The 24,412-nt window shown below is 39.6% G+C and overlaps 1 protein-coding gene across 2 annotated transcripts in view; it reads left to right on the top strand.

Annotated features, from left to right (window-relative positions):
* Positions 1 to 24,412, top strand: part of Spag6l (sperm associated antigen 6-like) — a 76,348-nt gene that overhangs the window by 12,737 nt on the left and 39,199 nt on the right. For both annotated transcript variants that reach the window (NM_015773.2, XM_017317063.2), the window contains exon 3: positions 23,964 to 24,130. In NM_015773.2, coding sequence (NP_056588.1) covers positions 23,964 to 24,130 — 167 coding nt within the window. The remainder of the gene's footprint in view (positions 1 to 23,963; positions 24,131 to 24,412) is intronic.

The following is a 24,412-nucleotide window of genomic DNA, read 5'->3' as shown; positions in this document are numbered from 1 at the left end:
TCCAGGCATGCATGGTGCAGAAGGAGCTGAGAGTTCTACATCTTCATCCAAAGTTTGCTAGTTGAAGACTGACTTCCAGGCAACTAGGCTGAGGATCTTAAACCCACACCCACAGTGACACACCTATTCCAACAAGGCCACACCTCCAAATGGTGCCACTTCCTGGGCCAAGAATATACAAACCATCACAACTTCCAACCCAAAGTTAACAAAAAAGACAAGGAGAGGCACTTCATACTCATCAAAGGGAAAATCTACCAAGATAAACTCTCAATCTTGAATATCTATGCTCTAAATACAAGGGCAGCCACATTCATTAAGGAAACTTTAGTAAAGCTTAAAGCACACATTGTACCTCACACAATAATAGTGGGAGACTTCAACACCCCACTCTCACCAAAGGACAGATCCTGGAGACAGAAACTAAACAGAGACACATTGAAACTAACTGACGTTATGAAACAAATGGATTTAACAGATATCTACAGAACATTTTATCCTAAAACAAAAGGATATACCCTCTCAGCACCTCATGGCACCTTCTCCAAAATTGACTATATAATTGGTCACAAAACAGGCCTAAATAGATACAAAAATATTGAAATTTTCCCATGCATCCTATCAGATCACCACAGACTAAGGCTGATCTCAATAACATAAATAATAGAAAGCCAAGATTCAGCTGAACAACATTCTACTCAATGATAACATGGTCAAGGATGAAATAAAGAAAGAAATTAAAGACTTTTTGGAATTTAATGAAAATGAAGCCACAACAAACCCAAACTTATGGGACACAATGAAAGCAGTCCTTAGAGGAAAACTCATAGCTCTGAGTGCCTCCTAAAAGAAACTAGACAGAGCATACACTAGCAGCTTGACAGCACACCTAAAAGCTCTAGAACAAAAGGAAGCAAATTCACCCAAGAGGAGTAGACAGCAGGAAATAATCAAACTCAGGGCTGAAATTAACCAAGTGGAAACAAAAGAACTATTCAAAGATTCAACCAAACCAGGAGCTGGTTATTTGAGAAAATCAAGAAGATAGATAAATCCTTAGGCAGACTAACTAGAGGGCACAGGGACAGTATCCTAATTAACAAAATCAGAAATGAAATAGGAGACATAACAACAGAACATGAGGAAATCCAAAACATCATCAGATCCTACTACAAAAGGCTATACGCAACAAAACTGGAAAACCTGGATGAAATGGACAATTTCAAAGATAGATACTAGGTATCAAAGTTAAATCAGGCTCAGATTAACTATCTAAACAGTCCCATATTCCCCTAAAGAAATAGAAATAGTCATTAATAGTCTCCCAACCTAAAAAACCAATTGGGTTTAGTGTAGAGTTCTATCAGACCTTCAAAGAAGACCTAATTCCAACTGTCTTCAATCTATTCCACAACATAGAAACAGAAGGTACTCTATTTAATTCATTCTATGAAGCCACAATTACTCTGACACCTAAACCACATAAAGACCCAACAAAGAAAAAGAACTTCAGATCAATTTCCCTTATGAATATTAATGCAAAAATACTCAATAAAATTCTCGCTAACCGAATCCAGGAACACATCAGAACAATCATCCATCATGATCAAGTAGGCTTCATTCCAGGGATGCAGAGATGGTTTAATATATGGAAATCCATCAACATAATCCAGTATATAAACAAACTCAAAGAATAAAACAACATGATCATCTCGTTAGATGCTGAGGAAGCATTTGACAAAATCCAGCACCCTTTCATGATAAAAGTCATGGAAAGACCAGGAATTCAAGGCCCATACCTAAACATAATAAAAGCAATATGCAGCAAACCAGTAGCCAACATTAAACTAAATGGAGAGAAACTCGAAGCAATCCCATTAAAATCAGAGACTAGACAAGGCTGCCCACTTTCTCCCTACCTATTGAAGTTCTAGCCAGAGCAATTTGACAACAAAAGGAGGTCAAGGGGATATTAATTGGAAAGGAAGAAGTAAAAATAGCACTTTTTGCAGATGATATGATAGTATATATAAGTGACCCTAAAAATTCCACCAGCGAACTCCTAAACCTGATAAACAGCTTCGGTGAAGTAGCTGGATATAAAATTAACTCAAACAAATCAGTGGCCTTTCTCTACACAAAGGATAAACAGGGTGAGAAAGAAATTAGGGAGACAACACCCTTCACAATAGTCACAAATAATATAAAATACCTTGGTGTGACTCTAACTAAGGAAGTGAAAGATCTGTCTCTGGTCTCTGAAGAAAGAAAGAAGATCTCAGAAGATGGAAAGATCTCCCATGCTCATGGATTGGCAGGATCAATATAGTAAAAATGGCTATCTTGCCAAAAGCAATCTACAGATTCAATGCAATCCCCATCAAAATTTCAACTCAATTCTTCACAGAGTTAGAAAAGGCAATTTGCAAATTCATCTGGAATAACAAAAACCTAGGCTAGCAAAACCTATTCTTGACAATAAAAGAACCTCTGGTGGCATCACCATGCCAGATCTCAAGCTGTACTACAGAGCAATTGTGATAAAAACTGCATGGTACTGGTACAGTGACAGACAGGTAGGTGAGTGGAATAGAATTGAAGACCCAGAAATGAACCAACACACCCATGGTCACTTGATCTTTAAGAAGGGAGCTAAAACCATGTAGTGGAAAAAAGTATTTTCAACAAATGGTGCTGGCACAACTGGCGGTTATCATGTAGAAGAATGCGAATTGATCCATTCTTATCTCCTTGTATAAAGCTCAAGTCTAAGTGGATCAAAGACCTCCACATAAAACCAGAGACACTGAATTTTATAGAGGAGAAAGTGGGGAAAAGCCTCGAAGATGTGGGCACAGGGGAAAAATTCCTTAACAGAACAGCAATGGCTTGTGCTGTAAGATCGAGGATTGACAAATGGGACATCATAAGATTACAAAGCTTCTGTATTTCAAAAGATACTGTCAATAAGACAAAAAGGCAACTAACAGAGTGGGAAAGGATTTTTAACCAATCCTAAATCTTATAGAGGAGTAATATCTAATATGTACAAAGAGCTCAAGAAGTTGGAAATTCAAATAACCCCATTAAAAATGGGGTACAGTGCTAAACAAAGATTTCTCAACTGAGGAATACCATATGGCTGAGAAGCACCTGAAAAAATGTTCAACATCCTTAATCATCAGGAAAATGCAAATCAAAACAACCCTGAGATTCCATCTCACACCAATCAGAATGGCTAATACAAAAAATTCAGGTGACAGCAGATGCTGGCGAGGATGTGGAGAAAGAGGAACACTCCGCCATTGCTGGTGGGATTGCAAGCTTGTTCAATCACTCTGGAAATCAGTCTGGCGGTTCCTCTGAAAACTGGACATCGTATTACCGGAAGATCCAGTAATACCTCTCCAGGGCATATACCCAGAAGATGTTCCAACTGGTAATAAAGACACATGCTTCACTATGTTCATAGCAGCCTTATACATAATAGCCAGAAGCTGGGCAGAACCCAGATGTCCCTCAACAGAGGAATGAATACAGAAAATGTGGTACATTTACAGAATGGAGTACTACTCAGCTATTAAAAACAATAATTTATGAAATTCTTAGGCAAATGGATGGATCTGGAGGATATCATCCTGAGTCAGGTAACCCAATCACAAAAGAACACACTTGATATGCACTCACTGGTAAGTGGATATCAGCCCAGAAACGTAGAACACTCAAGATACAATTTGCAAAACACAAGAAAATCAAGGAAGACCAACATGGGGATACTTCATTCCTTCTTAGAATAGGGAACAAAATACCCATGTAATGAGTTACAGAGTCAAAGTTTTGAGCTGAGACGAAAGGATGGACCATCCAGAGATTGCCCCACCCAAGGATCCATCCCATAATCAGCCACCAAACGCAGACACTATTGTATATGCCAGCTAGATTTTGCTGAAAGGATCCTAATATAGCTGTCCCTTGTGAGGCTGTACCAGTGCCTGGCAAATACAGAAGTGGATGCTCATTGTCATCTATTGAATGGAACACAGGGCCCCCAATGGAGGAGCAAGAGAAAGTATCCAAGAAGCTGAAGGTGTCTGCAACATATAGGAGGAACAACAACATGAACTAACCAGTACCCCCAGAGCTCTTTTCTTTAGCTGCTAATGTGGCAGAAGATGGCCTAGCCAGCCATCATTGAGAAGGGTGGTCCCTTGGTCTTGCAAACATTATATGCCCCAGTACAGGGGAACGCCAGGGCCAAGAAGTGGTAGTGGGTGGGTAGGGGAGCAGAGCATGGGGAGGGCATTAGGGACTTTCGGGATAGCATTTGAAATGTAAATGAAGAAAATATCTAATAAAAAATTGAAAAAAATGGGGTACAGAGCTAAACAAAGAATTCTCACCTGAGGAATACCAAATGGCTGAGAAGTACTTGAAAAAATGTTCAACATCCTTGGTCATCAGGGAAATGCAAATCAAAACAACCCTGAGATTCCACCTCACACCAATCAGAATGGCTAATATCAAAAATTCAGGTGACAGCAGATGCTGGCGAGGATGTGGAGAAAGAGGAACACTCCTCCATTTCTGGTGGGATTGCAAGCTTGTACAACCACTCTGGAAATCAGTCTGGAAGTTCCTCTGAAAACTGTACATAGTACTACCGGAAGATCCTGCAATTCCTTTCCTGGACATATACCAGAAGATGCTCCAACTGGTAAGAAGGACACATGCTCCACTATGTTCATAGCAGCCTTATTTATAATAGCCAGAAGCTGGAAAGAACCCAGATGTCCCTCAACAGAGGAATGGATACAGAAAATGTGGTACATTTACACAATGGAGTTCTACTCAGCTATTAAAAAGAATGAATTTATGAAATTCCTAGGCAAATGGATGGATCTGGAGGATATCATCCTGAGTGAGGTAACCTAATCACAAAAGAACACACATGATATGCACTCACTGATAAGCGGATATTAGCCAAGAAACAGAATATTCAAGATTCAATTTGCAAAACACATGAAAATCAAGAAGAAGGAAGACCAAAGTGTGGATACTTCTCTTTTTCTTAGAGTAGGGAACAAAATACCCATGTAAGGAGTTACAGAGACAAAGTTGGGGGCTGAGAAGGAAGGAGAGACTTCCCCACTCGGGGATCCATCTCATATACAACTACCAAACCCAGACACTATTGCATATGCCAGAAATATTTTGCTGACAGGACCCTGATATAGCTGTCTCTTGTGAGGCTATGCCAGTGCCTGGCAAATACAGAAGTGGATGCTCATTGTCATCTATTGAATGGAACACAGGGCCCCCAATGGAGGAGCTAGAGGAAGTACCCAAGGAGCTAAAGGGGTCTACCCTATAGGAGAATCAACAATATGAACTAACCAGTACCCTCCAGAGCTGTGTCTCTAGTTGCATATGTAGCAGAGGATTGCCTAGTCAGCCATCAATGGGAGGAGAGGTTTTCGGTCTTGCGAAGATCATATGCTCCAGTACAGGGAATGCCAGGGCCAGGAAGTGGGAGTGGGTGGGTTGGAGAGCAGGGCAGCAGAAGGGTATAGGGTGTGTTAGGGATAGCATTTGAAGTGTAAATGAAGAAAATATCTAATAAAGAAAGAAAAATTGAAAAATACTTCGTATCCTATCTGACTACAATGCAATAAAACTTAAAATTGACAGCAAATAAATCTCTAGTAAATATAAACTTATGTAGATTGTAGGAGTCATTACTGCATGATGGACGGGTAAAGAAATCAAGAATTACTGCCATTAAATGAAAATGACAACAATGCTTTCAGCCTCTGGAACACACCAAAAGCATAGGGAGATACACAGCTCCGAGTGCCCACATTAAAAACCAGTGAACACATGTAAATTATTTAATGATGCTATCAAAAATTTGGACAAAGAGTGAACAAACCAAATCCCAACCTAGTAAGTGGCAAGAAATACTAAGAAGCAGAGCAGAAATCAGTCGAATCAAACCAAAGAAAACAGCACACACACAAAAAAATCAACAAATCTAAGAGCTGGTTCTTGGGAAGATTAAAAAAAAATTAACAGACTCTTGGGCCAATTGAGGACTAAAATTATCCAATCTGAAATGAACAGGAAAGCATTTCAGCAGGCACTGAAGAGACACAGAAGTGTAAGTAAAAGCATAAACTGCATTAAGTTGTAAAACCTAAATCAAACTAATAAGAAGTTAACAACCTCAAGAGATCTCTAACAAGTGAGATCAAAACAGTAATAAGCCTTCCAGCTAATAAAACTAACAGGGCCAGATAGACTCGCAGCAGAAGTCTAACATCTTCATAGGATGTTTACATACAGACCTCATTAAATGATTTTTAAAAAATTGAATTTGAGCAGATTCCTTCTATGAAGCCAATATATCTCTAATACCAATACCAAGTAAACACACACACACACACACACACACACACACTATAAATTTCCAAGATGGACATATCCTCAAATATGCTAATCAAATACTTGCAAACACAGCAAAGACAACAAAAAACACAGCAAAGACAACAAAAGATTATTCACAGTGACCAAGTTGAGTTCATCCCTGAGATGCAGAGATGGTTCAGCATATGCAAATCAATAAATGTAGATTATATGAATTGGCCTAAAGAAAAAAATTACACAGTCATCTCAATAGATGCAAAAAAAAGCATTTAACAAAATTCAATATATCTTCATGATAAAAGTCCTATAGAATTTAGGGCTAGAGGGACAAACTTCAACACACTAAAAGCAACATATGAGAAACCCACAGCCAACATCCTAAACAGGAAAAGGTTGGAGCAATGCTACAGAAGTCAAGAGCAAAACAGGAATGTCCTCTGTCCCTGCTCCTTTTAAATATTGTGCTAGTACTTCCCTAGCTGGAGCAGGAGAGCAATAGAGACAAAGGGGTAGAGATAGAGAATAAGAAGTAAAGCTATCACTCTTTTCAGGTGGCATATTATTATTCATTAGAGATCCCAAATTCTATCAGAAAAATCCTAGAAGCAATACACAAATTTGGCTGTACTGGAGGATACAGAATCAACTTGCACAAATCAATAGTTTTTTTTTTAATACTTCAACAACATACATGCAAAGGAGGAGACCATGTGCACACTCCTATTTGCAATAGCCTCAAAAATAATCAGATATCCAGGAATAAACCTAACCATGGAAGAGAAGGATCTCTACAAAGGAAACCTTTCACCTCTGAAGAGACAGAGAAAGATACTAGACTATGGAAAGACATCCCACGTTCATGTAGTTGTAGAATTAATATTGTAAACATGGCTATTTTGTAAAAGTATATTTACAGATTCAGTACCATCTCAATCAAAATCCCGAACTCATTCTTCCCAGAAATTGAAAAAAAAAAAACTATCCTAAAATTCACATGGAACCACAAAAAATCCTGATAGTCAAAACAATCCAGAGCAAAAAGAACAGTGTTGGAGGGATTACCATTCCCAAACTTAAGGTTTATTACCCATAGTAATAAAAACAGTACTGCCTCAGTACAAAAATAGACATGGACTAGTAGAACAAAATTGAAGTCCTGAACAATATTTGAGAAAAATGCTAAAAACTGAAGCTCAGAAAAGAAAGCATCTTCAACAAACGGTGTTGGGAAAGCTGGATTCCTACATGCAGGAGGATGAAGTTAGACCTTTATCTTTTGCTTGCACAGAAATCATCTCCAAGTGAATCAAAGAGACATGAAACAGGAGAGAAACGCTGAAGTGTCTAAGAGAAAATGCAGCTGCCCCCCATGTGCTACAGGTGCAGTGAAGGACATCTTCATCTGCCCAAGGATGGACATAAATGAGACCTCATAAAATGAGATCACATAAAATGAGAATGCTTCTTCACAGGTGAACTACAGTCAACCAACAGACAAGGAAGCCCAGAAATGGCAGAGTATCCTTGGCAGGTACATATCTGGCAGAGGCTTAATATCCTGAATATATAAAGAACTCAGAAAACAAAGAATCAAAAAAAGAATGACTCCTTTGAAAAGCGGGCCTGAAACAGGAACAAAGATTTCTCAGGGAAGCAGAAGCAGAAGAAGCAGAAGAAGCAGAAGAAGCAGAAGAAGCAGCAGCAGCAGCAGCAGCAGCAGAAGAAGAAGAAGAAGAAGAAGAAGAAGAAGAAGAAGAAGAAGAAGAAGAAGAAGAAAGAAGAAGAAAAGAAGAAGAAAAGAAAGAAGAAGAAGAAAGAAGAAAAGAAAAGAGAAGAAGAAGAAAGAAAAGAAGGAAGAAGAAAGAAGAAGAAGAAGGAAGAAAGAAGAAGAAGAAGGAAAGAAGAAGGAAGAAAGAAGAAGAAGAAAAGAAGAAGAAAAGAAGAAAGAAGAAGAAGAAAGAAGAAGAAAAGAAAAGAGAAGAAGAAGAAGGAAGAGGAAGAGGAGGAGGAGGAGGAGGAGGAGGAGGAGGAGGAGGAAGAAGAAGAAGAAGAAGAAGAAGAAGAAGAAGAAGAAGAAGAAGAAGAAGAAGAAGAAGAAGAAGAAGAAGAAGAAGAAGAAGAAGAAGAAGAAGGTGTTCATCAATCCTAGCAACTAGGGAAATGCAAACAATAAAAAACCATTTTATCCCTGACAAAATGGCGAAGATAAACAAAAACCCGCACGGGTTTTGGGATTGCACACTGTTGCAGCCACCTTTGTTAATCAGTGTAGAGAATTCTCAAAAATCTAAAAATTTCCCCTATGACTCAGCTATACAATACAGAAATGTCCCCAAAACTCGGTATTCTACTCCACAGATACTGGATTGGGTTGCCTGCCTAGAGAGCACTTCTGCAGGTCGGTGTGTGACAGAAATAGAGATGCTCTAGGAGGAAAGCCTGAGAGGGGATTCAGTGCTAAAGGTGACCCTGTTCACATCAAGAGGAGGGTTCCCCAGGGAGTTGAGGGTTGGTTGAAAGAGGAGATCCTGCAACTAGGGTGGAGAGGTCTGGAGAGACAAGCAAAAAGGGCCAGGTGAGCCCTGAGTCTGAGCCAAGCCTGCGTTGGGTCTTCAGTGAATGAGTTGAAGTAGGAGGAGGGGTACCCACAAACATGTTACTGTGCTGATGGCGAGAATGGAGAACAGGTGTGGTCACTAAGCGCCCCAGGTGGAAGTGTCTCTAGGTATTTGTGGGTTAAAAATGGGGTTCTGCGTCCGGCCCAGGGTTCAGGCTGCTGGTCAAGACAGGACATGGGAAGTCTGATTTCACACTCCACGCCACCGCCGGGGGTGGGAAAGTGCAGTCTGGGGTTCCTATGGAACTGCTGGAGTTGGCTCAGGGTTCCCAGGCCTGCACCGAGGCCGAGGACAACAGGTTCTAGCTCTTGGACACTGCAGACACTGCTGGATGTTGTGGAAGAGCTGAGGACAGAGTGGGGGCCCATGGGTGGGCTCTGGCCTGGGGCCAAAGGGAAAAGGGCAGGAGGAGACCACTCCTGCAGGTTCCGGCATGCGAGGAGGAGAGAGTTTCTGGATTGTTTGGTGGGCTGCTTGGTATGGCAGAAGCTGTGGCTGGAAACACTGAGAGGCCTCCTGTGGGAGGTTAGATGCGTGGGAGGTTAGAGGCGACCTGCTCCATTGCTCCAGCACAGTGGATCCAGATGAGAAGAGGCAATCCATGATTTTAAGGCATTTGTTGGAGAGAGACAGAGGAGAGAGAGAGAGAGAGAGAGAGAGAGAGGGAGAGAGAGAGAGAGAGAGAGAGAGGAGAGAAAACGGAAGTAGAGGCCGGCCACATGGACAGGGGTAGGGAGAGGGGACAGGGGAGAGGGGGAACAAGGGAGAGAGAGGCAAGAGTAAGAGAGTAAGAGATTAAGAGAGGGAGAAGGAGGCAAGCAGCTCCTTTTATAGTGGGCTGGCCTACCTGGCTGTTGCCAGGTAACCGTGGGGGTGGAGTCCAGACAGAATACCAGGAGCTTGGGGCAAGTTGCCCTATGTGACTGATGGTCACACACCTATCTGCAGTGGGGTGGGGTGGGGGTGGGGGGCTGTGGGAGGTTGTAGCTGAGACAGGAACCAGGTGCCCAAGGGGCGTGGCTGAACACCTGCTGTCCCTAGTAGGAAATAAGTCACTCACTGAGTCTCTGTGGTTCAAAGTCTGTGCTTGACCAGGGACCAGGCTGACTGTGCACAGCTTATCACCCACAGGTATTAGGGGCTGTCACAAAGGAATGGGCATGGGCTAGAAGAAAGGGCTGCAAGGGTCCATAGGAAGGAGTAAAGCTAGTTCCACACCAAGGTTGGTTTACTCCTCAGAGAATATTTATTATTTTTAAGGCTACTTTGAATGGTCTTGTTTCCTTGTTTCTTTTTCCATCTTAATTTGTTTGGTACTTATAAATATGAAGGCTGATTTTTGTGCATTAATTTTATAACCTGATACCTTGCTGAATTATTTCTGCATGGGATTTCTGGAGGAGTCTTTAGGGGAGTGACTCTCATCTTTCCTAAAGCTGCAACTCTTTAATATAATTCGTCATGATGTGATTACCCGCAACCATAAAATTATTTTTGTTGCTACTTATAACTGTAATTTTACTACTGTTAGGAATTGTACTGTGGAAATTTTTGGCGATAGAGGTTTGCCAAAGGGGTCACAACCTACAGGGTGAGAATCACTTTAAGGTCTTTTATACATAGAATCATTTATTCAAATAAATATAACTTAACTTCTTCCTTGCCTACTTGTATCCCCTTTATGCCCTTCACCTGACTTATCACCGCAGGAGGTGGGAAAGGAATATCATTATCTTGTTCATTTTAGTGGAAAAGTTTAGTTTTTCTCCATTATGGATGATATTGGATGTGGGTGTCCTATTATGTTGAGATATACACAATGTATCTCTATTTTCTCCAATACTTTTATCAGGATTTATTTTTAATTTTAAAGGCCTATTTTGCACCTAATGTGATGACCACATGGTTTCTATCCTTTAGTCTATTTAGTTATGTTTATTGATTTTTCATATTTTGAAACCTCCTTGTATCACTGGGATGAAGCCAAATTAATCATGATCTATAATCTCTTTTTGGTGTGATCTTGAATTCATTTTGCAAATATTTATTGAGTTTTTTTGCATTTTTGTTATACAAAGATACTGATCTATAGTTTTCTTTCTTTCTTTTTGGTTGGGTCTTTGATTTTGGTATAAGAGTAATAGAGACTTTATAAGAGGAATTTGGAAATGTTCTTTCTTTTCTTAATTTGTAGAGTATATTGGTGGTAGTTCTTTGAAGGTCTAGTATAATTCTGCACAGAATCTGTCAAGCACCTCTCCCTTTTAAAATTACTGTCTTCTACCTCAATAAATGTTAGGGATCTATTTAAGTTATTAATTGCATCTTCATTTAAATTAGGTAGATTATATATATGTTTAAATATTCATCCACTTTTAGATTTTCCAGTTTGTTGGAATATAGATTTTTAAAGTCTGTCATTACGATTTTCTGAATTTGTTTTTTCTTTTTTTCTTTTCGTTTTTTTTAATTAATATTTTTTATTACATATTTTCCTCAATTACATTTCCAATGCTATCCCAAAAGTCCCCTATACCCTCCCCCCCACTTCCCTACCCACTCATTCCCATTTTTTTTTGGCCCTGGCGTTCCCCTGTACTGGGGCATATACAGTTTGCGTGTCCAATGGGCCTCTCTTTCCAGTGATGGCCGAGTAGGCCATCTTTTGATACATATGCAGCTAGAGTCAAGAGCTCTGGGGTACTGGTTAGTTCATAATGTTGTTCCACCTATAGGGTTGCAGATCCCTTTAGCCCCTTGGGTACTTTCTCTAGCTCCTCCATTGGGAGCCCTGTGATCTATCCAATAGCTGACTGTGAGCATCCACTTCTGTGTTTGCTAGGCCCCTGCATAGTCTCACAAGAGACAGCTACATCTGGGTCCTTTCGATAGAATCTTGCTAGTGTATGCAATGGTGTCAGCGTTTGGAAGTTGATTATGGGGTGGATCCCTGGATATGGCAGTCTCTAGATGGTCCATCCTTTCGTCTCAGCTCCAAACTTTGTCTCTGTAACTCCTTCCATGGGTGTTTTATTCCCAATTCTAAGGAGGGGCATAGTGTCCACACTTCAGTCTTCATTCTTCTAGAGTTTCATGTGTTTAGCAAATTGTATCTTATATCTTGGGTATCCTAGGTTTTGGGCTAATATCCACTTATCAGTGAGTACATATTGTGTGAGTTCCTTTGTGATTGGGTTACCTCACTCAGGATGATGCCCTCCAGGTCCATCCATTTGGCTAGGAATTTCATAAATTCATTCTTTTTAATAGCTGAGTAGTACTCCATTGTGTAAATGTACCACATTTTCTGTATCCATTCCTCTGTTGAGGGACATCTGGGTTCTTTCCAGCTTCTGGCTATTATAAATAAGGCCGCTATGAACATAGTGGAGCATGTGTCCTTCTTACCGGTTGGGACATCTTCTGGATATATGCCCAGGAGAGGTATTGCTGGATCCTCCGGTAGTACTATGTCCAATTTTCTGAGGAACCGCCAGACTGATTTCCAGAGTGGTTGTACAAGCCTGCAATCCCACCAACAATGGAGGAGTGTTCCTCTTTCTCCACATCATCGCCAGCATCTGCTGTCACTTGAATTTTTGATCTTAGCCATTCTGATTGGTGTGAGGTGGAATCTCAGGGTTGTTTTGATTTGCATTTCCCTGATGATTAAGGATGTTGAACATTTTTTCAGGTGCTTCTCTGCCATTCGGTATTCCTCAGGTGAGAATTCTTTGTTCAGTTCTGAGCCCCATTTTTTAATGGGGTTATTTGATTTTCTGAAATCCACCTTCTTGAGTTCTTTATATATGTTGGATATTAGTCCCCTATCTGATTTAGGATAGGTAAAGATCCTTTCCCAATCTGTTGGTGGTCTTTTTGTCTTGTTGACGGTGTCTTTTGCCTTGCAGAAGCTTTGGAGTTTCATGAGGTCCCATTTGTCAATTCTCGATCTTACATCACAAGCCATTGCTGTTCTATTCAGGAATTTTTCCCCTGTGCCCATATCTTCGAGGCTTTTCCCCACTTTCTCCTCTATAAGTTTCAGTGTCTCTGGTTTTATGTGAAGTTCCTTGATCCACTTAGATTTGACCTTAGTACAAGGAGATAGGTATGGATCGATTCGCATTCTTCTACATGATAACAACCAGTTATGCCAGCACCAATTGTTGAAAATGCTGTCTTTCTTCCACTGGATGGTTTTAGCTCCCTTGTTGAAGATCAAGTGACCATAGGTGTGTGGGTTCATTTCTGGGTCTTCAATTCTATTCCACTGGTCTACTTGTCTGTCAGTATACCAGTACCATGCAGTTTTTATCACAATTGCTCTGTAGTAAAGCTTTAGGTCAGGCATGGTGATTCAACCAGAGGTTCTTTTATCCTTGAGAAGAGTTTTTGCTATCCTAGGTTTTTTGTTATTCCAGATGAATTGGCAGATTGCTCTTTCTAATTCGTTGAAGAATTGAGTTGGAATTTTGATGGGGATTGCATTGAATCTGTAGATTGCTTTTGGCAAGATAGCCATTTTTACAATGTTGATCCTGCCAATCCATGAGCATGGGAGATCTTTCCATCTTCTGAGATCTTCTTTAATTTCTTTCTTCAGAGACTTGAAGTTTTTATCATACAGATCTTCCACTTCCTTAGATAGAGTCACGCCAAGATATTTTATATTATTTGTGACTATTGAGAAGGGTGTTGTTTCCCTAATTTCTTTCTCAGCCTGTTTATTCTTTTTGTAGAGAAAGGCCATTGACTTGTTTGAGTTAATTTTATATCCAGCTACTTCACCGAAGCTGTTTATCAGGTTTAGGAGTTCTCTGGTGGAATTTTTAGGGTCACATATATACTATCATATCATCTGCAAAAAGTGATATTTTGACTTCCTCTTTTCCAATTTGTATCCCCTTGATCTCCTTTTGTTGTCGAATTGCTCTGGCTAATACTTCAAGTACTATGTTGAAAAGGTAGGGAGAAAGTGGGCAGCCTTGTCTAGTCCCTGATTTTAGTGGGATTGCTTCCAGCTTCTCTCCATTTACTTTGATGTTGGCTACTGGTTTGCTGTAGATTGCTTTTATCATGTTTAGGTATGGGCCTTGAATTCCTGATCTTTCCAACACTTTTATCATGAATGGGTGTTGGATCTTGTCAAATGCTTTTTCTGCATCTAACGAGATGATCATGTGGTTTTTGTCTTTGAGTTTGTTTATATAATGGATTACATTGATGGATTTTCGTATATTAAACCATCCCTGCATCCCTGGAATAAAACCTACTTGGTCAGGATGGATGATTGCTTTAATGTGTTCTTGGATTCGGTTAGCAAGAATTTTATTGATTATCTTTGCATCGATATTCATAAGAGAAATTGGTCTGAAGTTCTCTATCTTTGTTGGATCTTTCTGTGGTTTAGGTATCAGAGTAATTGTGGCTTCATAAAATGAGTTGGGTAGAGTACCTTCTACTTCTATTTTGTGAAATAGTTTGTGCAGAACTGGAATTAGATCTTCTTTGAAGGTCTGATAGAACTCTGCACTAAACCCGTCTGGTCCTGGGCTTTTTTTGGTTGGGAGACTATTAATAACTGCTTCTATTTCTTTAGGGGATATGGGACTGTTTAGATCGTTAACTTGATCCTGATTTAACTTTGGTACCTGGTATCTGTCCAGAAATGTGTTCATTTCGCCCAGGTTTTCCAGTTTTGTTGAGTATAGCCTTTTGTAGAAGGATCTGATGGTGTTTTGGATTTCTTCAGGATCTGTTGTTATGTCTCCCTTTTCATTTCTGATTTTGTTAATTAGGATTTTGTCCCTGTGCCCTCTAGTGAGTCTAGCTAAGGGTTTATCTATCTTGTTGATTTTCTCAAAGAACCAACTCCTCGTTTGGTTAATTCTGTGAATAGTTCTTCTTGTTTCCACTTGGTTGATTTCACCCCTGAGTTTGATTATTTTCTGCCGTCTACTCATCTTGGGTGAATTTTCTTCCTTTTTTTCTAGATCTTTTAGGTGTGTTGTCAAGCTGCTAGTGTGTGCTCTCTCCAGTTTCTTCTTGGAGGCACTTAGAGCTATGAGTTTCCCTCTTAGAAATGCTTTCATTGTGTCCCATAGGTTTGGGTATGTTGTGGCTTCATTTTCATTAAACTCTAAAAAGTCTTTAATTTCTTTCTTTATTCTCTCTTTGACCAAGGTATCATTGAGAAGAGTGTTATTCAGTTTCCACGTGAAAGTTGGCTTTCCATTATTTATGTTGTTATTGAAGATCAGCCTTAGTCCATTGTGGTCTGATAGGATGCATGGGACAATTTCAATATTTTTGTATCTGTTGAGGCCTGTTTTATGACCAATTATATGGTCAATTTTGGAGAAGGTCCCGTGAGGTGCTGAGAAGAAGGTATATCCTTTTGTTTTAGGATAAAATGTTCTGTAGATATCTGTTAAGTCCATTTGTTTCATACTTCTGTTAGTTTCAGGGTGTCCCTGTTTAGTTTCTGTTTCCACGATCTGTCTATTGATGAAAGTGGTGTGTTGAAGTCTCCCACTATTATTGTGTGAGGTGCAATGTGTGCTTTGAGCTTTACTAAGGTGTCTTTAATGAATGTGGCTGCCCTTGCATTTGGGGCATAGATATTCAGAATTGAGAGTTCCTTTTGGAGGATTTTACCTTTGATGAGTATGAAGTGCCCCTCCTTGTCTTTTTTGATAACTAGGGTTGGAAGTCGATTTTATTCGATATTAGAATGGCTACTCCAACTTGTTTCTTCAGGCCATTTGCTTGGAAAATTGTTTTCCAGCCTTTCACTCTGAGGTAGTGTCTGTCTTTTTCCCTGAAATGGGTTTCCTGTAAGCAGCAGAATGTTGGGTCCTGTTTGTGTAGCCATTCTGTGAGTCTATGTCTTTTTATTGGGGAATTGAGTCCATTGATATTAAGAAATATTAAGGAAAAGTAATTGTTGCTTCCTTTTATTTCTGTTGTTAGAGTTGGCATTCTTTTCTTGTGGCAGTCTTCTTTTTGGTTCATTGAGGGATTACTTTCTTGCTTTTTCTACGGCATGATTTCTGTCCTTGTATTGTTTTTTTTCTGTTATTATCCTTTGAAGGGCTGGATTCTTAGAAAGATAATGTGTGAATTTGGTTTTGTTGTGGAATACTTTGGTTTTTCCATCTATGGTAATTGAGAGTTTGGCCGGGTATAGTAGCCTGGGCTGGCATTTGTGATCTCTTAGTGTCTGTATAACATCTGCCCAGGCTCTTCTGGCTTTCATAGTCTGTGTTGAAAAGTCTGGTGTAATTCTGATAGGCCTGCCTTTATATGTTATTTGACCTTTCTCCCTTACTGCTTTTAATAATCTATCTTTATTTAGTGCATTTGTTGTTCTGATTATTTTGTGCCTGGAGGAATTTCCTTTCTGGTCCTGTCTGTTTGGAGTTCTCTAGGCTTCTTGTATGATCATGGGCATCTCTTTCTTTATGTTTGGGAAGTTTTCTTCTATTATTTTGTTGAAGATTTTGCTGGCCCTTTAAGTTGAAAATCTTCATTCTCATCAACTCCTATTATCCGTAGGTTTGGTCTTCTCATTGTGTCCTGGATTTCCTGGATGTTTTGAGTCAGGATACTTTTGCATTTTGTATTTTCTTTGACTGTTGTGCCGATGTTCTCTATGGAATCTTCTGCACCTGAGATTCTCTCTTCCATTTCTTGTATTCTGTTGCTGATGCTTGCATCTATGGTTCCAGATCTCTTTCCTAGGGTTTCTATCTCCAGCGTTGCCTCGCTTTGGGTTTTCTTTATTGTGTCTACTTCCCTTTTTAGTTCATTATTGTTTTGTTCATTTCCATCACCTGTTTGGATGTGTTTTCCTGTTTTTCTTTAAGGACTTCTAACTGTTTGGTTGTGTTTTCCTGTTTTTCTTTAAGGACTTGTAACTCTTTAGCAGTGCTCTCCTCTATTTCTTTAAGTGAGTTATGAAAGTCCTTCTTGATGTCCTCTACCATCATCATGAGAAGTGTTTTTAAATCTGGGTCTAGATTTTCGGTTGTTGGGGTGTCCAGGACTAGGTGGGGTGGGAGTGTTGTGTTCTGATGATGGTGAGTGGTCTTGGTTTCTGTTAGTAGGATTCTTAGGTTTGCCTTTCACCATCTGGTAATCTCTGAAGCTAGCTGTTATAGTTGTCTCTGGTTAGAGCTTGTTCCTCAGGTGAGTCTGTTAGCCTCTATAAACAGACCTGGGAGGCTAGCTCTCTCCTTAGTTTCAGTGGGCAGAGTATTCTCTGCAGGCAAGCTCTCTTCTTGCCGGGAAGGTGCCCAGATATCTGGTGTTCGAACCTGTCTCCTGGCAGAAGTTGTGTTCCACTCACCAGAGGTCTTAGGATTCTGTGGGGAATCCTGTGTGGGTCCTTGCGGGTGTCAGGAGACTCCGCTGGCAAGGCACCCTGGTGCTCGAGCGGAGCGGAAGGTACTTGTGCCCCTGGTCAGGCCCGGGTCGTCTGCTTCCCTATTTCCTGAATTTGTTTATTATCTGTTGTTATATATATTTTTAAATCTCTGATTCTATTAATTTTGATCCCCTCTTTTCTTTGGTTAATTTGCCTAAAGTTTTGTCAGTCTTGTTAATCTTTAATCTTTTCTTTTTTTTTTTCTTTTTTGTTTGTTTGTTTTTTTGAGGCAGGGTTTCTCTGTATAGCCCTGGTTGTCCTGGAACTCACTTTGTAGGCCAGGCTGGCCTCGAACTCAGAAATCCCCCTGCCTCTGCCTCCCAAGTGCTGGGATTAAAGGCCTGTGCTACCACGCCCAGCTCTTGTTAATCTTTTCAAAGCATTAACTACTTGTGTCATTGATTCTTGGTATTTTTTCCTTTCTATTTCAATAATTTCAACTCTGATTTTGATTATCTTTTTTCATCTGCTTTTTTACAGTGTTGATTGTTCTTGTTTAAGGTCTTCAGGTATATCATTAAGTTATTAATTTGAGGTTTTTAATTTTATTTAGGTACTCAGTATTGGATATTTTTTCTGAAGACTGGTTTGAGTCCCACAGATTTTGGTGTGTTATATTTTTATTTTGATTTAATTCTATGAATTAAAATTTTTTCCTCTTGCTTTCTTTCTTGACCCAGTTTTCATTCAGTAGTATGTCATTAACTTTCTGTTATTTTTATTGTTGTTGACACTAAGCTTTAATCCACGTATGATATCTCAATTTTTCTATATTTATTGAGACTTTCTTTTTCTCCTAGTATGTAGTCTATTTTGAATAAAGTTCTATTCCTGCTGAGAAGAACATGCATTCTTTAACATTTGGTTTCTGTAGATGCCAGTTGGTTCTATTAGATTTATGATGTCACTTAATTCCAAAATTACTTCAGTTTTTTTTCCCCCAAAAGACCTATGTATTGTTGATAGCAGGGTGTTTGAATCACTGTGTTAGGGTTGATCTGTGGTTTTTAAACTAATAGTGTTTCCTTAGAATTGAAGACCCAGAAATGAACCCACACACCTATGGTCACTTGATTTTTGATAAGGGAGCTAAAACCATCCAATGGAAAAAAGACAGCATGTTCAACAAATGGTGCTGGCACATCTGGAGGTTATCATGTAGAAGAATGAGAATTGATCCATTCTTATCTCCTTGTACTAAGGTCAAGTCTAAGTGGATCAAAGAACTCCACATAAAACCAGAGACTCTGAAACTTATACAGGAGAAAGTGGGGAAAAACCTCAAAGATATGGGTACAGGGGGAAAATTCCTGAATAGAACAGCAATGGCTTGTGCTGTAAGATCGAGAATCGACAAATGGGACCTCATAAAATTGCAAAGCTTCTGTAAGGCAAAAAGACACCGTCAATAAGACAAAAAGGCCACCAACAGATTGGAAAAGGATCTTTACCAATCCTAAATCAGATAGAGGACTAATATCCAATATATATAAAGAACTCAAGAAGGTGGACTCCAGAAAATCAAATAACCCCATTAAAAATGGGGCTCAGAGCTAAATAAAGAATTCTCACCTGAGGAATACCGAATGGCTGAGAAGCACCTGAAAAAATGTTCAACATCCTTAATCATCAGGGAAATGCAAGTCAAAACCACCCTGAGATTCCACCTCACACCAGTCAGAATGAGTAAGATCAAAAATTCATATGACAGCAGATGCTGGCGAGGATGTGGAGAAAGAGCAACACCCCTTCATTGTTGGTGGGATTGCAAGCTTGTACAACCACTCTGGAAATCAGTCTGGCGGTTTTTCAGAAAATTGGACATAGTACTACCGGAGGATCCCACAATACCTCTCCTGGGCATATACCCAGAAGATGTTCCAACTGGTAAGAAGGACACATGCTCCACTATGTTCATAGCAGCCTTATTTATAATAGCCAGAAGCTGGAAAGAACCCAGATGTCCCTCAACAGAGGAATGGGTACAGAAAATGTGGTACATTTACACAATGGAGTACTACTCAGCTATTAAAAACAATGAATTTATGAAATTCCTAGGCAAATGGATGGATCTGGAGGGCATCATCCTGAGTGAGGTAACCCAATCACAAAAGAACTCACATGATATGTACTCACTGATAAGCGGATATTAGCCCAGAAACTTAGAATACCCAAGATACAATTTGCAAAACACATGAAACTCAAGAAGAACGAAGACCAAAGTGTGGACACTTCGCCCTTCTTAGAATTGGGAACAAAACATCCATGGAAGGAGTTACAGAGACAAAGTTTGGAGCTGAGATGAAAGGATGGACCATCTAGAGACTGCTGCACCTGGGAATCCATCCCATAATCGGCCTCCAAACATAGACACCATTGCATCACCAGCAAGATTTTGCTGAAAGGACCCTGATATAGCTGTGTCTGTGAGGCTATGCTGGTGCCTGGCAAACACAGAAGTGGATGCTCACAGTCAGCCATTGGATGGAACACAGGGCCCCCAATGGAGGAGCTAGAGAAAGTACTCAAGGAGCTAAAGGGGTCTGCAATCTTATAGGTAGAACAACAGTATGAACTAACCAGTACCCCCAGAGCTCTTGTCTAGCTGCATATGTAGCAGAAGATGGCCTAGTTGGCCATCATTAGGAAGAGAGTCCCCTTGGTTTTGCAAACTTTATATGCCCCAGTACAGGGGAACACTAGGTCCAAGAAGTGGGAGTGGGTGGGTAGGAGATGGGGGTGGGATGGGGACTTTCGGGATAGCATTTGAAATGTAAATGAAGAAAATACCTAATAAAAAATAGGAAAAAAAAACCTAATAGTGTTTCCTTTATAAAATTGGGTGCTCCTTTGTTTGGTGCATAGGTGGTAGGTTTTTCCTTTAATGAGTGTAAAGTGTCCTTCCTTATATCTTTTGATTAGTTTGGATTTGAAGATTATTTTATTAGATATTAGAGTATCTATGCTTGCTTGTTTTCTAGTTTCATTTTCTTGGACTTTTTCCATCTTTTGCCCTTAGGTCATATCTAACATTGATGATGAAGTGTATTTCTTGGATGCAGCAAAAAGATAGATTCTGTTTTCGGATCCAATCTGTTTGTCTCTGTCTCTTCTTTGGAGTATTGAGACCATGAATATTAAGAGTTATTATTGAATAACGTGTATTAATTTCTGTACTTTTTTTTGAGGTATTTTATTATGCTTTTTTTTGATTCAGTGTTCTTTGTACCTTCTTTGGTGTGTTTAATTTTTTCTTCAAACCCAAGTACTCCTTTTAGTATCCTCTGAAAAGTTAGCTTAGTTGGTATAAATCCCTTAATTCTGTTTTTATCATGGAAAATTTTTATTTCCCATCAGTTATGACTAATGGTTTTGCTTGGTATAGTACTCTAGCCTGGCATCTTTGCTCTTTTATAACATTTACAACATTGGTCCAGTCTCTTCTGGCTTTCATTGTAGTCTCTGTTGAAAAATTGGCTTTTTATTCTGATAATCCTACCTTTATATATGACTTGATCTTTTTCTCTGGCAGCCTTCAATATCCTTTCTTTGTTCTGTGAATTTATCATTTTGACTACTATATGATGTTGGATATTTCTTTTTTGGTCCCATCTATTTGGTGTTTTTTATTTCTCTTGGACATCTCTTAGATTAGGAACGTTTTCTTTTATGATTTTTTTGAAAATATTTTCTGTGCCTTTGACTTGGATCTCCTCTTCTTATATGTAGACTTGGTCTTTTGCAGTGTCCCAAATTTCCTGCATGTTCTGTTCTTGGTTCTCTTTTGATCTAACATTTTCATTGACTGAATGATTCAATTCTTCTTCCTTATCATCAATCCCTGATATTCTTTCTTGCACTTGATCCAATCTATTGGTGATACTTTCCTCTGAATTTTTTAAATTTGACTTTATGAATTTTTAACTTTACATTTTATTTTATTTGGACTTTTCTTAAGATTCTCTTAATTTAATTCTATTTTTAACTTTGAGTTGGTTTAGTTATACATTCAACTGTTTGTGTTTTTGTTTGTCTGTTAGTTTTTTTTAAGACAGTTTCTCTAGGTAGCCCTGGCTTGTTACTCTGCAGACAGGATGACCTCAAACTCAGATACTCCTGTTTCTGCCTCCAGAATGCTTGGATTAAAGATGTGCATCACTACTACCCTAAGTTCTTTATTGCAGCACTTATTCATATATTTTTCGAGTTCCTTCATCATGTTTATCACTGCTATTTTGAATTTGTTGTCTTGTACACCATCCAAGCCATCTTTCTTGAGGACTTTACTATAGGAGTACTAATTTTTTTTTGTTGAGACTTATTGTTTTGGTTATTCATATTTGTGTATTTTTATGGGACCTAGGCATTTGGAGTTAGGTCATTGGTAGTATTTATTGGTATGGAAATCTTGCCTCTGCTTTATTGAGAAGGTGTTTCAGACAGTTTCCAACTTTTAAGGTAGTTGACCAACTGAATAGGGCTAAGGACTTAGTCTTTCAGCAATTCAGTGTTGATGCTTGAATGGGTAACCTAAAGTATTCTCTGCTATCTTGAGACAAGTAAGGTTTCTAAGCTCAGGAGCATCCCTTCTGTAAAGTAAGATGATTTTCACAGCTAGTCTTATGGAATCTGAAGAGAGGTGATCAGGGCAGCTGTTGCTTGTGGAATTGGTAATGTGAGCCTAGGTTTCTATCAGAAGAGGAGAGATGTAGGAGAGAACTATCAGGCAGACTGGGGACAGTGGTTCCCAGTCAGGTTGTAGAGATAGGGAAATGGTTGGGGTTACCATTGTGGGTCTAGTGACCTTTCCTGGAGAGGGGTGGTCCTCAGCAAATCATCAACTCTGAATTGCCAAAAGACTCAATCCTAAACCTTATACAGTTGGTCAATGACCTTAAAAGTTGGAAACAGTATGAAACACCTGCTCAACAAAGCAGAGGTAAGATTTGTGTATCCATAAACACTACCAATGACCCAATTTCAAATGCCTAGGTCCCATAACAAATATACAAATATGGTATTGGAGGGGTTGGTGGTGGGAGTCTAGGTTCTCTGCCTATAGATGAAAGGATACTGGTGCTCAGCTGGAATGGATAGATTTAGCAATGTGATTCTGGTGGCCCTTCTTTAAGCAGGGCTTTGGAAGGGGTACAGGAAGTCAGGTGTAGGAGGCCTGGTTCTCAGGCAGGGGTGGGGTGGTTGGAGTAGCTTGTGTTGGTTTTGTGTCCCTTGCTGTAGAGGGGTGGTCTTTGAGTAAATGGGATGGGTGAAGTTTGTAGAGAAAGCCTACTGCTTCTGTGTGGAGGAGGAGCAGAGTTTGCAAAGCAGGGATGAATGTAGTTGGAAGGAGTGGGTAGAGTTGGTGGTGGGAGCCTAGGCTTCCTGTTTATTGATATGGGAAGGGGGAAGGTATCTTGGTAGAAATAGATAGGGTTAGCAGCACGAAGCTGGAGGATCTATCTGTAGAGGAATTCTGGAAGGCAAGTGGCAGATATTCAGTTATGATGGTTGTATCAAATGTTGTGTTAAACACCATAAGCCAACTTATAGGATGAAGAAATTTTTTGGGGTTGTGGTTCCAGGAGTCTGTTATGGTGAGCAGTAGGACAGCAAGCAGCCAGCATGATAACTGTTTGTAACTGGAGCTCACATCTTGATCTACAACCAAGAAGCAGAGAGAAAGAACTGGAAGAGGTGGAGTTTTTTGTTTTTTGTTTTTGTTTGTTTTTTGTTTTTCCTCTCCTCTTTAAACCTACTCTAGTGATGTACTTCCTTAAATAAGGCCAAACCTCCTAAACCACTTCAAACAGTGCCGTCAACTGGGAACTAAGTGATCAAGTACATGAGCCTGTGGGGATATTCTCCTGCAAACTGCCACTGTGGCACATGCTAGCAGGACATGCTGATGATGTGGCAGCAGGAGGGTCATGAGTTCATTAGTATATTTTAAAGAGTTTCAGGATTTTGTTTCTTGCCCAATTTGATACCAGTTACATATCTCTATATCCAGCAGGGTCTCCTTTTGCAACCCAGGCTAACTTTGAACTTGTGATTGATTACTCCCCTTTAGCGTCCCAAACACTGAGATTACAGGTTTACACTGTAGTTAGTGTCTGGCTTTCAGTTGTTTGTTTTTGCTGATTTTTTTTTTTTTTACTCTTTTTTTGTGTGTGTATGTGCTAAATCACATGTTTTAAAAATACGCTTTATTTTATGTATATAAATGTTTTGTATGTATGTATGTATGTATGTATGTATGTATGTATGTATGTATATCATGTGTATGCCTGGCTTTTGAGGCAGCCAGAAGAGGTGTCAGATCCCCTGGAACTGAAATCACAGACAGTTGTAAGCTGCCATGTGGTTGTTGGCAACTCAATGCAGGTCCCCTACAGGAGCAGCAAGTGCTCAAACCACTGAGCAATCTCTCTAGCTTCCATTTTCTGTTTCCTAATAAGAATTTTGCTGATTTCTGTTTTTTCATAACTCAGGTGTAATGTCTTTGCTAAGGCCGCTTCTTCTGGATGTGGTCCCAACAATTCAACAGACTGCAGCTTTGGCTCTGGGGAGACTGGCCAATTACAATGATGACTTAGCAGAAGCAGTCGTGAAAGGTGACATTCTTCCACAGCTTGTTTATTCATTGGCAGAACAAAATGTAAGAATTTTTTAAAAAATAATTTACATTTTTGGTTTTAGATTAAAATATGATAACTGTGGCATAGTTGTGGGTTTGAAGGCCTTGGAATGATTAGATTAATTTGGTTTAGACTTGGTTTGAACTTGGTAGCAGCTTCTCTCCGTCACTGTTAACACATGGGGTGATGTAAAAGAACGTTTGTGACTCATGCATAACAGTGTGTATGTCCATGGGAGCTTTGAGTAGAGCTACAGGCTCTGCTGAAGAGAAGAATGTAAAGATCCTAGTAAAATAAACAGG

Source organism: Mus musculus, chromosome 16, assembly GCF_000001635.26.
Source record: "Mus musculus strain C57BL/6J chromosome 16, GRCm38.p6 C57BL/6J".
Lineage (NCBI taxonomy): Eukaryota > Metazoa > Chordata > Mammalia > Rodentia > Muridae > Mus > Mus musculus.
Note: the sequence above shows the minus strand (reverse complement) of the source record. Positions and strands in the feature narration are given on the sequence as shown.